This window comes from Pholcus phalangioides, unplaced genomic scaffold (assembly GCF_987345545.1).
Source record: "Pholcus phalangioides strain wild (caught in Gottingen) unplaced genomic scaffold, Ppha-v1.0 ptg000007l_1, whole genome shotgun sequence".
In the NCBI taxonomy this organism is placed as follows: Eukaryota; Metazoa; Arthropoda; class Arachnida; order Araneae; family Pholcidae; genus Pholcus; species Pholcus phalangioides.
Window position 1 is genome coordinate 43,141,916 of NW_028301600.1, and position 14,889 is coordinate 43,156,804.

The following is a 14,889-nucleotide window of genomic DNA, read 5'->3' on the forward strand; positions in this document are numbered from 1 at the left end:
TCCTTGTGCCCCTCCAAAAGCAGATTCTGTGTATACACCCGTGATTTTTGTGATGCGAAACGGTGACCACCACATAGCAGCTAGATGATAAAACTGGATATTCAAGGTAGATTTTTACAGATTCAGTTTTTCCACCATCTCTGGAAAGTTTTACAATTTGAACAGGCATTCCAATCCTTCACGATAAAAAAAAAAAATGTATTTACAATATTTTAGGAACTCATAATTTCCATAAGTAACCGGAAGGGAGAAAATCCACAGGGGAGCGAAATCTCAAAAAGTTTACAATTACACTGCCCCTCATTCAGGAAAGCAACTCGATATCCCTCATCTTATTCTTCAACAACCTGCGTGTATATCAATACAGTAGTGTACGAAATAGTAAAACCACTTTTTCAAGATCGCGCGATCATGATAGATGGTAAAAAAGGAAAAGTTGGAAAGGTTTTTCTCTACTTTTCTTCTTCTTAGAACTAGGAAAGAACACATCAAGCAGGACGCAAACAAAATTTTTATGCGCCCTTTTCCAAAATTCCGCTTATTTGACGCATTATATAGCATCAATATATATCAATAGCATCTCTGAATAGATTAATAATCTCAAGATTTGTGGCTAGTTACAACTATGCTTGATTCTATAAGGTCTAAATCAATACCTTCCACACTGCAGCTAGACTTTTGAGGAGGACACGAATTTTTCAGAAGGTGTCGCTTTGGCTATGCTATGTTAGAGATGGCAAACCATATCTTACAGAGCTGCTTCAAGACGTGGGGAGAGAGAATTAAACTGTAATACGCTATTGTAGCGTACCTTAACAGGGTGAATTCTGATGACACCAATCGTGAAGTCATGGTTGAGCCGCACATAGACACAGACTAGAATATATGTGAGCCAGATCTGATAGTCAAAGATGTAGGTCACAAAATGACTTAGGCATTGTATGTCCAGATGAACTGTGAGTCAATGGATTTGGGAAAAAAGGGGCACACCAAAGTCAACTACCATCACTATAACAACTCATTCCTTCGTAAAGTGATGAACACATGCACTGCATCTTCATTATTTAATGCACGTTTTGATATTTCAGTTTTATTTTATATATGCCTTTTCTGGACATGTTTAGGACAACACCTGATGGAACTGGAAGACTCACTGAAAGACATTTTATCAGGTTATGTATTTTGTACGTCAGACTACCCTATAAAAGTCAAACACAGACCTACCAACTTCAAAAAAAAATCCTACTCTATAAAAAAGCATAACACAGCCCATTTTCCAATTTACAGGGGGAAAAGGAAGGGTTACTCAATATTAAAAATTGATTGTAATATTAGACAATTGATAAGCATTATAGAACAGAAAATAGAAAATTAGAAACCTAACCCTTAAGCGACAAGTCTTTACCATTTGTGACCAAGTGAAATACCTTGGATGTCACTTGGATTCTAAGCTCTCTTGGAAATTCTATATTCAAGAAAGTGTTAAACGGACCACTAATATACTTATGCTATGCAAAAGAATTATTGGTAAAAAAAGTGGGGTTTAAAATTTAAACCCCACCCAGTAGATTTACAATGCTACTGCATGCCCAAGGCTGACCTACAGATATGTGGCATGACATCAGGGGTTAGTAAAGACACCTTATGAAATTGTTCTAAAAAAAGTGCTACAATTAACGTGCATTCTTGTCACAGGAGCTTTACCTAGCTCCCCTTCTATTTCCCTCGAAACTATGCTCTCACAAGCTACCACCTATAAGATAGTATCTACAAGGAGAAGCTTTTAAGACCATGTACAAGCTGGAAAGAAATGCATGGCTCATACTCTTTCAAAGAAAAAAAAATTCAAGGACTCCTTTTTACAAATGCATATTTTTCACATGAATAATAGGCACATATCTAATTTTGATTGAAACTTTCAGAGATTACATTTCTAAATATTTTATTTCACATCATGTGTAATGTATAACATACAGTGAATTCATTGCATACTTATCTTCAAATTTTCAAGTCAACATTGAAATATTAAAAAAAAAAAAATTCTGACAAACAAGGTGCATATTTTATCATAGAAAAACCCCAATATATAAATCACTGAGAAATCACAGCTTTATGACAAATTTCGCCCATGGAAAATGTTTCCACTACAAACAAATCAAAAGTAAAAATTACTCTAATTTCTTGCTGATAATTGAAGTATAAACTAAAAAAAACACAGAGTATTTATAGTAATATATATATATATACACTGCTGGCCACCCAAATTGCAACACCAAGAAAGACAAGAGATATCGCAACAATATTTATTTTGTAGATAACATGTTGACCAAGCATCAAATGATTAAATTTATAGACTTCTGTGAAGTGTGGTTCCTGCCAAAATCAGTAGCCAGAGTAGCCGCCATTGTTGGAGATCACCGCTGCCACACGCCTCGGCATTGATTCAAAGAGACTTTGGATGTGTTCTTGAGGTACAGCAGACCAAGCAGCTTCCAAGCGTTGCCAAAGTTGATCTGGTGTGGCAGCTGGGGATGTAATCTGGGTCAATCGTTGAGCAACCATGGACCACATGTTTTCTATCGGCGAAAGATCCGGAGAGCGAGCTGGCCAGGGAAGCAATTCAATCTGGCGATTGACGAAGAACCTTTGGACAATGCGTGCCACGTGTGGTCGCGCATTATCCTGTTGAAATATGGCTGTGGGCAAGCCCTGAAGGTAAGGAAGGACAACTGGCTCCAACACCTCGGACATGCAGCGGATACGGAGATACGTCCACATCCTTCTTTCATCGCACCATTGGCGGCGGAGACGTCTGTGGTTCTGCACCAAGGGTAGACGAAGCAATGGACGTCTTGCGGACAGACCACTCTGCTGTAAACGGCGTCGAATGGTACGCGCAGACACTGGATGATGCGGTACAGACTGAATGTGCTGTGCTATGGTTCGTGATGTGGCTGAGCGATCCGTCACTGCCATACGCACAATACGCCTGTCATCACATGAAGTGGTGCACTGAGGTGGATGCGATCGAACACGTCGGTCCGTCGTACCCTCCTGCATCCAACGATCACATATCCACATTACAGTTGTTTGGTTTCGTCCAACACGACTACCGATTTCCCTGAAAGATAATCCACAATCTCGGTAGGCCACTATCCTTCCTCTGTCGAACTCGGATACTTGATCAAAAGATGATCGCTGTTTTCTACTAGGCATAATTGATCGTTTTTTTGAAAAAACCACAAGAAAAACACAATTGCCGTACTTCAAATCGTCGAAATCTCCAAGCCTTAAATAGCGCTTTGAAGTGGCGCCACAGGCGGCCGTGATGTGCGTCTGTGCTGAAATTCTAATCATTTGTATATCTCACCTCCGCTAATGCATGTTGTAAATTTCATATTATTTTCATGCTTCCTTCAGGGTGTTGCATTTACGGTGGCCAGCAGTGTATATATATATACACACACATATATAAATTCATGCTCCAATATATTTCTCAATGATTTATAGGCCACTGTATATTATGTACAGCTCCACCAGGTTTGTTTATATTGATTTGTACGAATGATGCTTTTTTTATACATTGTAATGTCCATATAATTTCTGCATTCACAACTTCATTTTTCAATAAATGACCTCTAATAAAACGTTTATTTTGTTTTCAATAGAGTCACTTTCAGGTTTGATAGAATCATTCACAGCAGGAAGTTTCTTGAGCAATAAATTCGAAGACGATTGCCTGATTTTCACTAAATCGAATGCTTTTCACACGGGATTTCAGCATCAAGCTTCTATTACTGGAGGGAGCATGGAGCAGCAGTGACAGCAGCAATATTCAATGCAAGGAAATCATATGACGCATTGAATAACACAGTCCGTGCCTGTCAGTTTCCTTATTGGAGCGTACAGTTTAGTCTAAATATTGCAATTAATCTTTTAAAGACTAAAAAAAAAAAATAGAACTCTTCAAAAGATAAAGATTTATTTCTTTCATTAATTCCAGAATTCTTTTATCACTTCTGGAATAATTGTTTCCATCAATTCTGGATTTGTTTCTTTTTGCTAATGCTGAAATTTTCTTTTATTGATTCTAGAATTATCTTTCATTAATTCTGGAATTCTCTCATAATTTGAAATTATTGCTTAATTATGTATAATTTATAATTTTTGAATTATTGCTTCAGTAATTTTAGAATCATTTCATCAATGATGAAATTGTCTCTATAAATTCTGGAATCATCTTTTATTAACTGTGGAATTACTTTCATCAATGCTGAAATTTCCATCAATTCTATAAAAAATGTTTTCATTAATTCTGAATATTTTTTTATTAATTTTGGAATTATATCATCGATGCTGAAATTTCTTTTATTTATTATTTTAAACGACTATGAAAGCCATAAGAAAACAACAGATTGCGCTGAGAGAGACATTGAATGCATCACATGATCTTAAGAGGAATGATATAGACCACTGACCAGGGTTTAAACTACGGTCGCATTTTTTGCAAAATGCGAAAGAAGTGGTAGCCGCTTTTGCAAAAATTCATACAGGAGGTACGAGTAGACATCAAACCATCAATCATTACATTAGTATTGTAGCATTTTGTTAAATATTTTCTCCCCATTTTTGTTTTTTTGCGAAAGGAATTAGCAAAAAATGAATTAGCAATCTAGCTTAAACCCTGCCGCATATCAGGGACAGCAGGCCCATAGCCAGAAAAGACCATTCGGGGGACAAGATGCCCCCCTCCTGACAAAAAAAACTAGCCTATACATTATACAGTTGCACTCCAGTGAGAGCACGGCGCAGCAACCGATTTACATATTGTGTTGAACCAACTGATTCTATGTGCACAGAATAAAAAGGGAAAAAAAATTTTAACACAGGTTTTTGGCGCCGCATGAACCGAACTGAATCATTTCGTGTCAATAGAAACAAGTTACATAATCACGCTACACATTTGTGTTTTCCTACAGTGGCGCATCAGCTCACGGCGGCTATATAGCCTACAGCCCTGGCATCAGCTACTGTGGTCTACATGCTCCGACAGATGCCGGGCCTTGGGCTGTATAGCTAATGTCGTCTGCATGCTTCAGTTTGAAAGGAAGTGAAAGAAATGAAGAAATCAGTGGAACACGTGCCGCATGACACATTTGACTCCTCTAGAAGCAGTTGGCCAATCACGCTAGTGAGGCGTTACATTTACTCTCTGTAGGAACACAGTTGAACCTGTTTCCTTATTGGTGAGCAGGCGGCAATGGGCGCTTCATTTTGCACACAGCACAGAAACCTTTCTCCTAGGAAAACCCAGCATAAGAATATGTAATGGGCAAAACACTCTTTCAATCTTTAAATACAGGGGGTGGTGTTTAAAGACTGTCACAAAAAAAAATTCTTTTTCAAGAACTCGTGGATTTTCAAAGAAAATGAACTTTTTTCAACAACTTTTCAAGGTTTTCGAGGACCTTACGGACCATGAAATGGCAACTGGTGCAATTGACCTCATATAGTTTTTAAAAGAGCATTTATATCCTATCTTGATAGCTGCCTACTGGGTAAATTAGAAATCCCTTCTCTACTAATGCCAAAAGACTCCTCCCTGTTCCAAAACAAAAAATTCAACTGAAATTCACTATCCACATACCTGGGAAAAATGAAGTTGGTAATATAATTGATAACATCAACGGGAGTTATCAAATGTTAAATTGATAGCTCCAGGATAACCCAAACCGGGGCTGGAGCAATTTTCCGCATCTCTTGAGTTGATCATGACTACCATAAGACACATTTGCATCTTAGCAAAACGACTAGTCTTCCAAGCTGAAATACTAGCAATAGCCATACTGGCTGAAAGCCTGATTTCTAAAGGATATCCATGGCCAACAAATTGTTATCTTCTCCGACAGCCAAGCAGCATTAATGAGTTCAAGTTTCAACTAAGCGTCAAATACTGTGCTGACACTGAATAACTTCGCGGTATTAGGCAGCATCAACTTTAACTGGGTTCCTGGACATGTAAATTTCCAGGAAATGAACTTGCAAACCAGATAGCCAAAGAGGCACTGCACCTGAAGTGACCTGGACCTGAATCTTTCTATCCTGTTTCAATGTACCTGATTTATTGCCATTGTGTCAAATAGAGATCGTTCAACTTTATTGGCCAAAACCTAATCATAAAGGGGGGTTAACACTTGTTATTTGGTGCAATAGCTCCTCCTCACAAAATGAAATATTTCATAGTGATTTGGCACTATCACAATCAACAATAGAAACCCTGGTTGTTTCTGTTGGTCACTGTGGTGACTTATTTTCGAATTAGAAACAGACTCACCTTTGCGTTTCAAAGTTCAAAAACTATCTTCAGCTGCCCAGTACTGCAGGATCAGAGGTATCTATCAGGTTTTCACAATAAGAAGCCTGATAAAGGCCATAATTTCCTGGGATAAAAATCCAAGCACAGGAATTCACCAAAAAAAGAAAAAAATATTCTTAAAAAAAATCTGTGACCTTGTATTTCGTGACTTCTATGTGACCCTTTTCTCATTTTATTACTTTTCTAGGACTTCATGATGGTAGACACCGTTTTTTGACCTAAAAAGGTCACAATCCTAATTTTATGAATTTTTTCCAGCACATCTGAAACAACCAATTAATCCAAAATGAAAAACTGGTATCTTTTTCTCAGTACGTCAGAGATTATGTAAGAAAATATAATATTTAATAGACACACAATCAGTTTCCTATGACATTATATAAGAATTATTAAAAACCTTTTCTTGTCCCGGCATATCACATGTAAGTATCCACTGATTGGGTTTCTTCTTCTCACAGGCATGTTCCAAAATACAATCAAACATATCCAGCGCATCAATCCAATGATACAGCTCACACTAAACAGATTATAATGGTTATACCAAATCAGTCGGAATCCATAACATTTATCATTGAAAACAATTATATTTCATTCAAAATAAAATGTAAAGGGCTGTATTGGACTATTTATCAAACATATCTGATAAAATTGAAAAAATTACTATAATGAATAAAATTTAGGATCTTCACTTATGAACTAGTCAGAAAATATACATTACAGGGGTGCAAGCGCCCCTCATCTATTTCGGAGCAGCAAATTTAATTTTTGGAGCAGAAATTTTGAAAATGTAACAGAACTAAAAACGAACTATATCTGCAATATAAGGAGTAATTTTCTGCGGAATGCCAAAAGTTTTGCCAAAAATGGTTGAAACATAATTCTAAATAAATTTCCTTCACAAATTAAAATCCATTTAAATTTTTTCTGAATTATCTTATCTGTCACTACTAAAACATGCATTACTGAAATGACGAATAAAAATCACTCTTTTTAAATTAAGCAACGTGCATACTAAAAACCTAGGCAGCAAGAATTTCTGCTGCTTCAACACAAAAATCTTATTCATTCTGATATAGCAAAAAAAGTGAGTGCGGAATATAATAAGGGTTTCCGTAAAAAAAAAAAAAATTAGCTTCTCACAGAATTTAAAGGAATTATTAAATTTAAAAGCAAAATGCTTTAAAAAAAAACAAAAAAAAAAACTGGTTCTCACTTTGATTTTTTTCTTAGGGTTAACAAAATATTAATACCTTTGAAAACTCGAAGTTATGCGTTTGGTGAATTTGGAAGGTTTATGAAATGAGTTATGCCATTATTTGTCAAAAAAAACACTGAAAGAACTTTTCGATATTTTTTCACAAGGAATCGCACGTATAATTAATGGGCAGTCAATAGTTACCACCCTGCATACTACTTTACCGCACACCAACTCTGGTCATATATTGCCATACAACATTTCCAACCAGAGGAGTTAGGAGGGAAATAAGGCTACATCCATCGGTAGGTTAGGAACCTGCATCTAACGTTCTATGCCCAGATTCGAACCCATGGACCTTGATGGTAACCTTCATAGTGGAACAAGAGCATCTTACCACGGTACCCTGCATACTGGGAGCATTAAATACAAATACAATGCCACAAGAGACAAAATGCCCTACGAGGTGGCTGAGAATTTACGAACCATTGTAAAGTAAATATGTCTGAAACATCACTTTGGTTACCGTGGTTCCCAAGCAAACATTCTAAAGGTCATTCTTAAGGACAAGAAGTCATTGTTGCCGGACAGTTTTCTGCCTATTTCGAACATTTGCTCAGCTTTGACGAACTTTCAAAGTAGCCTGTCATTCAATCTGGGTCCTGTCTCATATATATGCAAAATTTGACAACGATGTATCTAAAATTGTAGACTTGTATAGAGAACACAGACACAAACTGAAAATCAATTTCACTCAGATTTTACTCACAAAATATACACCACGATAAAGTAGAGTATTTTTTATTTTGGAGACATTCATGACCAAGGAAAAATAAGGTGAAGTTATTTTAACTTCAAGAATATTCTCCAAAAGATTACCAAGAATTTTATATACCTCTATTATAAATATTCTCTACAAGGACTACCATTATAGATAACTGGAAAATATTCTCAAGTTAGTCATTTTGTGATACGATGAACTCAGATAATTTGAATATTTGTTAAAGCCGAAGTTGCCACTCCGCCTCGGAACTTTTTCATATTTTAATGTTAAAATTTTCCCTTATAACTCCAAGTTTTAATCCAAGTTGGAGTTCTAAGGAATGAGAGAAATTTAAAAAAAAATAGCATTTAACCATAGAATTCAACATTTATCAATTTGGAATTTATCAATAGAATTTAGCAGATTCATTCAGCGGATTCATTTTTCTGCTTGCAAAAAGTGCATCTTTTTCTGTCCTTTCATGAGAAAGTCAAAAACAAATCGAAAATCCCTACTTTTTTTTGAAAGAAATAAAATCGTGTATACAATTAATTTATGATTTGTTTCATTTATATGTGTGCAAGTTTCATGTACATATAATAGTCCTTCTAGAACAGTGTTTCTCAACCTATGGTCTATGGACTGGAATGAACCACGACGATGGTATAGGTCAGCGGTTCTCAGGCTTTCTTGATCCACGGAGCCCTTTCCTGTATATAATTTCTATGGAGGAACTTGTAGGCCTATTTTTTATTTATTCATCAGTTACTGATTTATTTTTATTATTCAAATATATAATTTTCAAATTTACTGATTTTCCCTTCGAATGGCAGTGGAGCCCCTGGGAGGTGACACACAACCCTTAGTGCTCTGGGACACACCGGTTGAGAAACGTTGGTATAGGTATAAACCAAAGGGGAAAAATTATTTAAAAAGCAGACATATTAAAAAAAACCTTGATAAGATGCATATTTTGCTTCTGAAAACACAGGGATACCTCTCTATACAGCAACTTACAGAAATTGCTGCCAATTTTTTAACACTGTGTTCAGTGTCAAAAAACCTAATGTGTATACTCGGAAAGAAAGACAAATACATTCAAATGCTTTGAATATTTTCAAGCACAGAGCACAAGCTTCAAATCTCAACACATTCTTTACGATAATTCTGGGTATAGATTATCGCAAATAATGACTATATCAAAGTTTGAGTAACTGTTTTAAGCTCATAAAAGTGATTTGAGGCTGAAAATACACAATGTACGTAACCAGCTTAAAAAAATTAATTTAAGTAGAATAAGTGACAAGTGCAGAGCCCTGCATTCATATATAATCTATGAAAAAAAATATATTTAAAACTATGAAAAACAGGGATAGGGTTTTCCCCTGCGGTCATAATGACCATAACAAGATAAATCTGACGAACATCTTGTACGGTGCAAGTCTGTTCTTGGTATAAAGCAAGGTTGGGTTTTTGACGTCTGACATGAGAGTCAAAAACTGGTTTAACTGTCAAAAACTGGTTTGAACTGTCGAAAACAGTCAAAAACCTAAATGAATGCTTTTTGATAATGTTTTGAACACAATAGGTATATAACATGATGGAAAACTTCCTTTTTTTATATATTACAATGTTTTATTTTTAAAAATTAATTTATTACAATAATTAAAACAAATATTAATTATAATTAGCAATTTTGAATTTTTTAACAACAGTCTAGAACAGCGGTTCTCAAACTTTTTTGACTCACGGAGCCCTTTTTAGCATATAATTTATATGGCGGAGCCCCGTAGACCCATTTTGTACTTCTTCAGCAAAAAATTACTGATTCATTTTTATTATTCTAAAGTAATTATAATTAGTTTTAAGAACCGCTGGTTACCTGTGTTCAATTTACTACGTGGAATAGAGCTGCTTATTCAAGATATGTATGATAGGGCCATCACAGAGCTAGGTTTTAGACTTCGGAAATTATAAATCAGTATTAAAACAGTAAAAAATTTATTGTCAATGCTGTCAAATAGTTTTTTTAACCTGATAGATATGCTGAATAAAAACACTTTTATGTAGATTAAAAGGTTTTATATTTGGAATTATAATTACTGAGAATCTATTTTGATATTTTAAATTTTCTGATCTGCCCAAAATTTCATTCCATGTTAATAAACTTATTCTTTAATACACTAATTAAATTCATTTATTTTCATCTAAAAATTTCTTAGAGCTAAGGGTGTTTACAGAGTTTTAAAGAGTATTTTCAACCAAAGCAGAGCCGACAGGACTTGATACTCAAAGCATTTTTCTTTTGCATTTAAAATTAAATACAGCTTCAATTGGGAAAACCATTGCATTATAAATGCTATTAAATATACCATAGTGCAGAAGTAAGAATAACTAAGTTTGACTAAGGATAAGTTACAGCAGTTTCTTAAGCTTCATGTACAAGCTAGCATTGCCAAATTAAATGTGACATTTTAGTTCTACAATTTAGTATTTTGATCGCTAGATATATTTCAATGTTATGCACAATAAGAATATCTCAGTGATTATCTAGATAATTTAATAACAGAAATCAACATTACATATATGATGTAATAAACTTTTTTTTTAAACACTTATCTGTTGTAAAGAGTACAGCAGATGGTTTATATCAAAGCACATATATAAGCAGTTGAAGAAATTTTGGAAGGTCAAGAATCATCTTGAATCAGAGAATGTCAAATCATTCCATAGTTTCCCTTCAGCGTTTATGCTATACTTTATTCAAATTGTATGTTATTTAAAAAAACATATTTTGTCCAAAATAATTCTGTGGAGAGTAGAAAATTTTAGAATTATATTAAATATTTGTTCTTTGTATAACATAGTCACTTCAAACATTACATGCAATTAACATGTACATTTCCAATGGGAATTTTTATATCGAAAAGCAATATTTGAGGTTTTTGACGGATGGTTTTTGAAGTGACAGTTTAAACCGTCAAAAACTGCCATGTGTCAAAAACCTGCCAACCCTGGTATAAAGAAAAATTCTGCTATAAAAAAATAGATAAAATTTTTGTGATGCTTTAGCAGAAGTACACAATTTTTATTATAATATGAAAATAATATTGAAAATTAATACAGTAGAACCTTGATCACCCGGGAACAGATTAACAAGGCAACGAAAATTTTAATTCCATGTTTGGCTCTTCCATATCTCTATCATTGGTTTTTTTTCCCTGTTGGTTACACAAGATTATGTTTGGCAATTAAAACAAAGATTTCTATTTTTAGAACTGGACTTCACCTCTGAGAATTGGGGGTGTTCTGTGAAAGAATGAGGTACATCCGCGGTCTGATGACCACTGTGCTTAAATTGCAATAGCGATAGAGCCTGGACGTCCTTGGTTCATTCTGTGAAAGAATGAAGTCCCATGTCAACACATTTAAACAGCAATCCTAATATGCACATATATAAGAACAGGATAATGTCCTTGTGTGATCAGTATTTGAAGACTTGCAGACAATTACAAGTGAAGGGAAAGCTTCTCATGCATAGATGGTGTATTGCCTTTTTTCAGAACTGAAAAACAAGCCACAAGGATGGTGTAATTTCAATGTGGTCACATAACCACAACTCATCGGTTGGAAAAGGACTTCTCTATTCCTGTCATTCTCATTGTACATTTCAGAACTGGCTGACAGGAAAAAAATGAGTGTTTTTCAATTATTCGTGATCATCATTTCCAATATTAGCCCAGAGATAATTGAGGTTCTACAATTCTAATACCGAACTTTGAGGTGCTAAATGCAAGATCTCCCTGTTAAAAAGCCTCGCCACAGAGAGCAACAGCCCTACAACGATAAGATCTTCAATCATTACACTTCATTCATGGTTAGAAAAGTTGATGGCAGCGCTACACATAACAAGCATTACACAGAAATAAAATTTAGGTTAGGTTCACAACACAGACACACATTACAACATGTACCAATTCGTTAGAAGTTCTGCAGAGAAACATGGACGAGGTTCATGTATGTGTGTGTGTCTGGTTTAGTAATAGTAATATTTCTAATATTAGTAGTGTGGCTACGTAACTCAGTCTAATTTCTTTTATCACATTTCTTTGCACGGATAATATGAATATAATATATATACACAGTGCAATCATTTTTAACAGGTAAAATACATAAGTACTTTTTTCCCTTCAATTTTATTTTGAATAATTTTTTTCCACTCTAGGCAGTTTAACAATTTTTCTGTTATCCATGATTGCCTTCCCCACTATTGGCCCAGATAATCGAGGTTTTACTGTACTGGTAATCCTATCTATATTTTTGAACCATATTTATTTTGGTGACTTTATCAACTGGAAGGTCATACAGCAAAATATCAAGATTCAATTAAAAATTTTAGAGCAAAAAATACTAAGTTTTTCTCACCTTGCTACAGTCCCATGTCCGAATTTTTGACAACTCATAAAGTAATTCATCTACACTGCAAACTTTCAGCTTCTCAATTAAAGCCTTACAGTCAGCAGGCTAAAAAGAAAGAAAAAAAAATTGTTTCTGAGAGCTACTTCTTTAAAATTACATTAGTTGTCAAGACCAACAAGTTTAACCCTTTAAGCAGCACAGTAGAAAGCACTAAACCCTGTTTGTAATCCCCCATCCTTTTTCATATGTGAAATAGGATTTTTTCTAATTTTAAGCAGGTGTAAATTAAGGGATATAAGGAAAAGTGTTCCATTCAGAAGTCAACATTACAGAATATCTAGGCTTGACAATACAAAAATTTTTCACAACTTCTAAAATTTCAGTTTTCTCCTGTTTAAAGAAAGTTTTATTCTCTTAAGCATGGAAAAAAACCCTTTTGAGTAGAGAACAAAAAACAGTAGGTGAAAGTGAGGTGATGCAACTTCAGGGACTTTCCCTGTGTATATTTGCCTAGGCGACTCAGCTATAAATAAAAAATTATGAATATATTTTTAGTTATATATTCAATTTAAAAGCTTTACACAATTAATTTTATTAATTTTTCATCTATGATAGGGTTCTAATATACAGGGCGCATGACATTTTACTGGCGAATCATTGATCCTAGAAGCATACTTCTAATTGGTGTAAAATGGTTTACCCACATTTAATGCTGTTTTTTCCCCAAACTTTCCTGTTTTTCAAATTTTAATTATCTCAGTGAATATTACTTAAAAACTTAGAATTTTTTTTGTTGGCATCAGGAGAGACAGGGAGACTTTCAAACTGGATTTTTTAGACACTGGGAATATGCAAGTTAACTTTTTTTATTTTAATAACTATACATCCCCTTGCAACCTGAATGACATATCCGAGTACTACACGTTATGCGACTACTTTTCTAATTGGAAATATGCCTCTAGGATCAATGGTTCACCAGTAAAATGTCATGCATCCTGTATATTATACTGTTATAATTAAGCTTAATAAAATCTTATGTAATATAACAGTAATGAAAAATAATAAATTATTATATAATAAAGACAATATGGGTTGCTAGCTTTTGTTGTTTGAAATATTAAATTGGTCAAGTCTATTTTGCAGATTTTAAGTCTGATTTTCATTGCCTTGTTTTTAACAAGCGGATTATACTTCAAAAGTCATAGTAGTTAAATTATAAAATGGCATTTCGATCCCAGATGTCTTCCTACAAGTTCAATATTACAGAATACACTTTTGAATTTATGTAAAACTTTATTTCACAACATTCATAGAATGAAGTTTTTATTCCCAATTCAATCAATATATACATGTGTGACCCTTTAATTTCTGGCGTGATTGAATATAATTGCAAATTAATTTATTTTATTATGATCTAGAAAAACAAAGTAAATATATAGTCATACCACAACCTACATTACTGTTATTTACGCTATTTCATTGAGCGACATGATTTAAGGTGAAAATTTTTTTGGGTTATTATGGAATTATAGCTGAGACGAAAACAATATTTTAATTATGATGCTGTATGTGTAATCAAGTACAAATATATTGTCCACTCAGAACACCACGTGTAGCCATGATGAGCTGAAAATTGAAATCGGGAAAGCAATGAGATCTAAACACTGTCAAATATTTTGGAAATCAATTTGGGCCTTACAACCATTTGCAATCATAGCTTCCATTTTTAAAAAATGTTTGGGTCACCATTTGATACATGGAGTCAAATGTTACTGGTTTTGGAAAGTTGTTCTAAAATTATGCTATTTAATATTTATTGCAAAGACACAGGTTACCTCACCTGTGCCTCTAGTTTTGATGCTGTTGTAAGTTTGTTCACTTGATTACAACTAATAAAATTACCCTGCTTAAACACAAGCTCACTTCTTTCAATGTATCAGATACTACACTACACACGACGTTCGTTTGTGTAATTTTTTTCCAGAAATTACTTTTCTACAATTATTTTTCCTAGAAAAACCTGCATTTTTTTAAAGACTAGTTTTTTTTGGAAATATTGGTTCCAATTAACCAACATTCAATCTAGTCAAACTTGTTTAATTCGAATATAAAGTCACCGGAAAAAAGCTCAAATTA

General features: G+C 34.3%; 1 protein-coding gene across 9 annotated transcripts in view; it reads right to left on the reverse strand.

The window, feature by feature from the left end:
• HUWE1 (HECT, UBA and WWE domain containing E3 ubiquitin protein ligase 1) overlaps positions 1–14,889 on the reverse strand; it is a 564,154-nt gene that overhangs the window by 525,472 nt on the left and 23,793 nt on the right. For all 9 annotated transcript variants that reach the window (XM_089233267.1, XM_089233272.1, XM_089233273.1 and 6 more), the window contains exons 3-4: positions 12,760–12,858; positions 6,774–6,893 (exon numbers count right to left, since the gene is read on the reverse strand). In XM_089233267.1, coding sequence (XP_089089393.1) covers positions 6,774–6,893; positions 12,760–12,858 — 219 coding nt within the window. The remainder of the gene's footprint in view (positions 1–6,773; positions 6,894–12,759; positions 12,859–14,889) is intronic.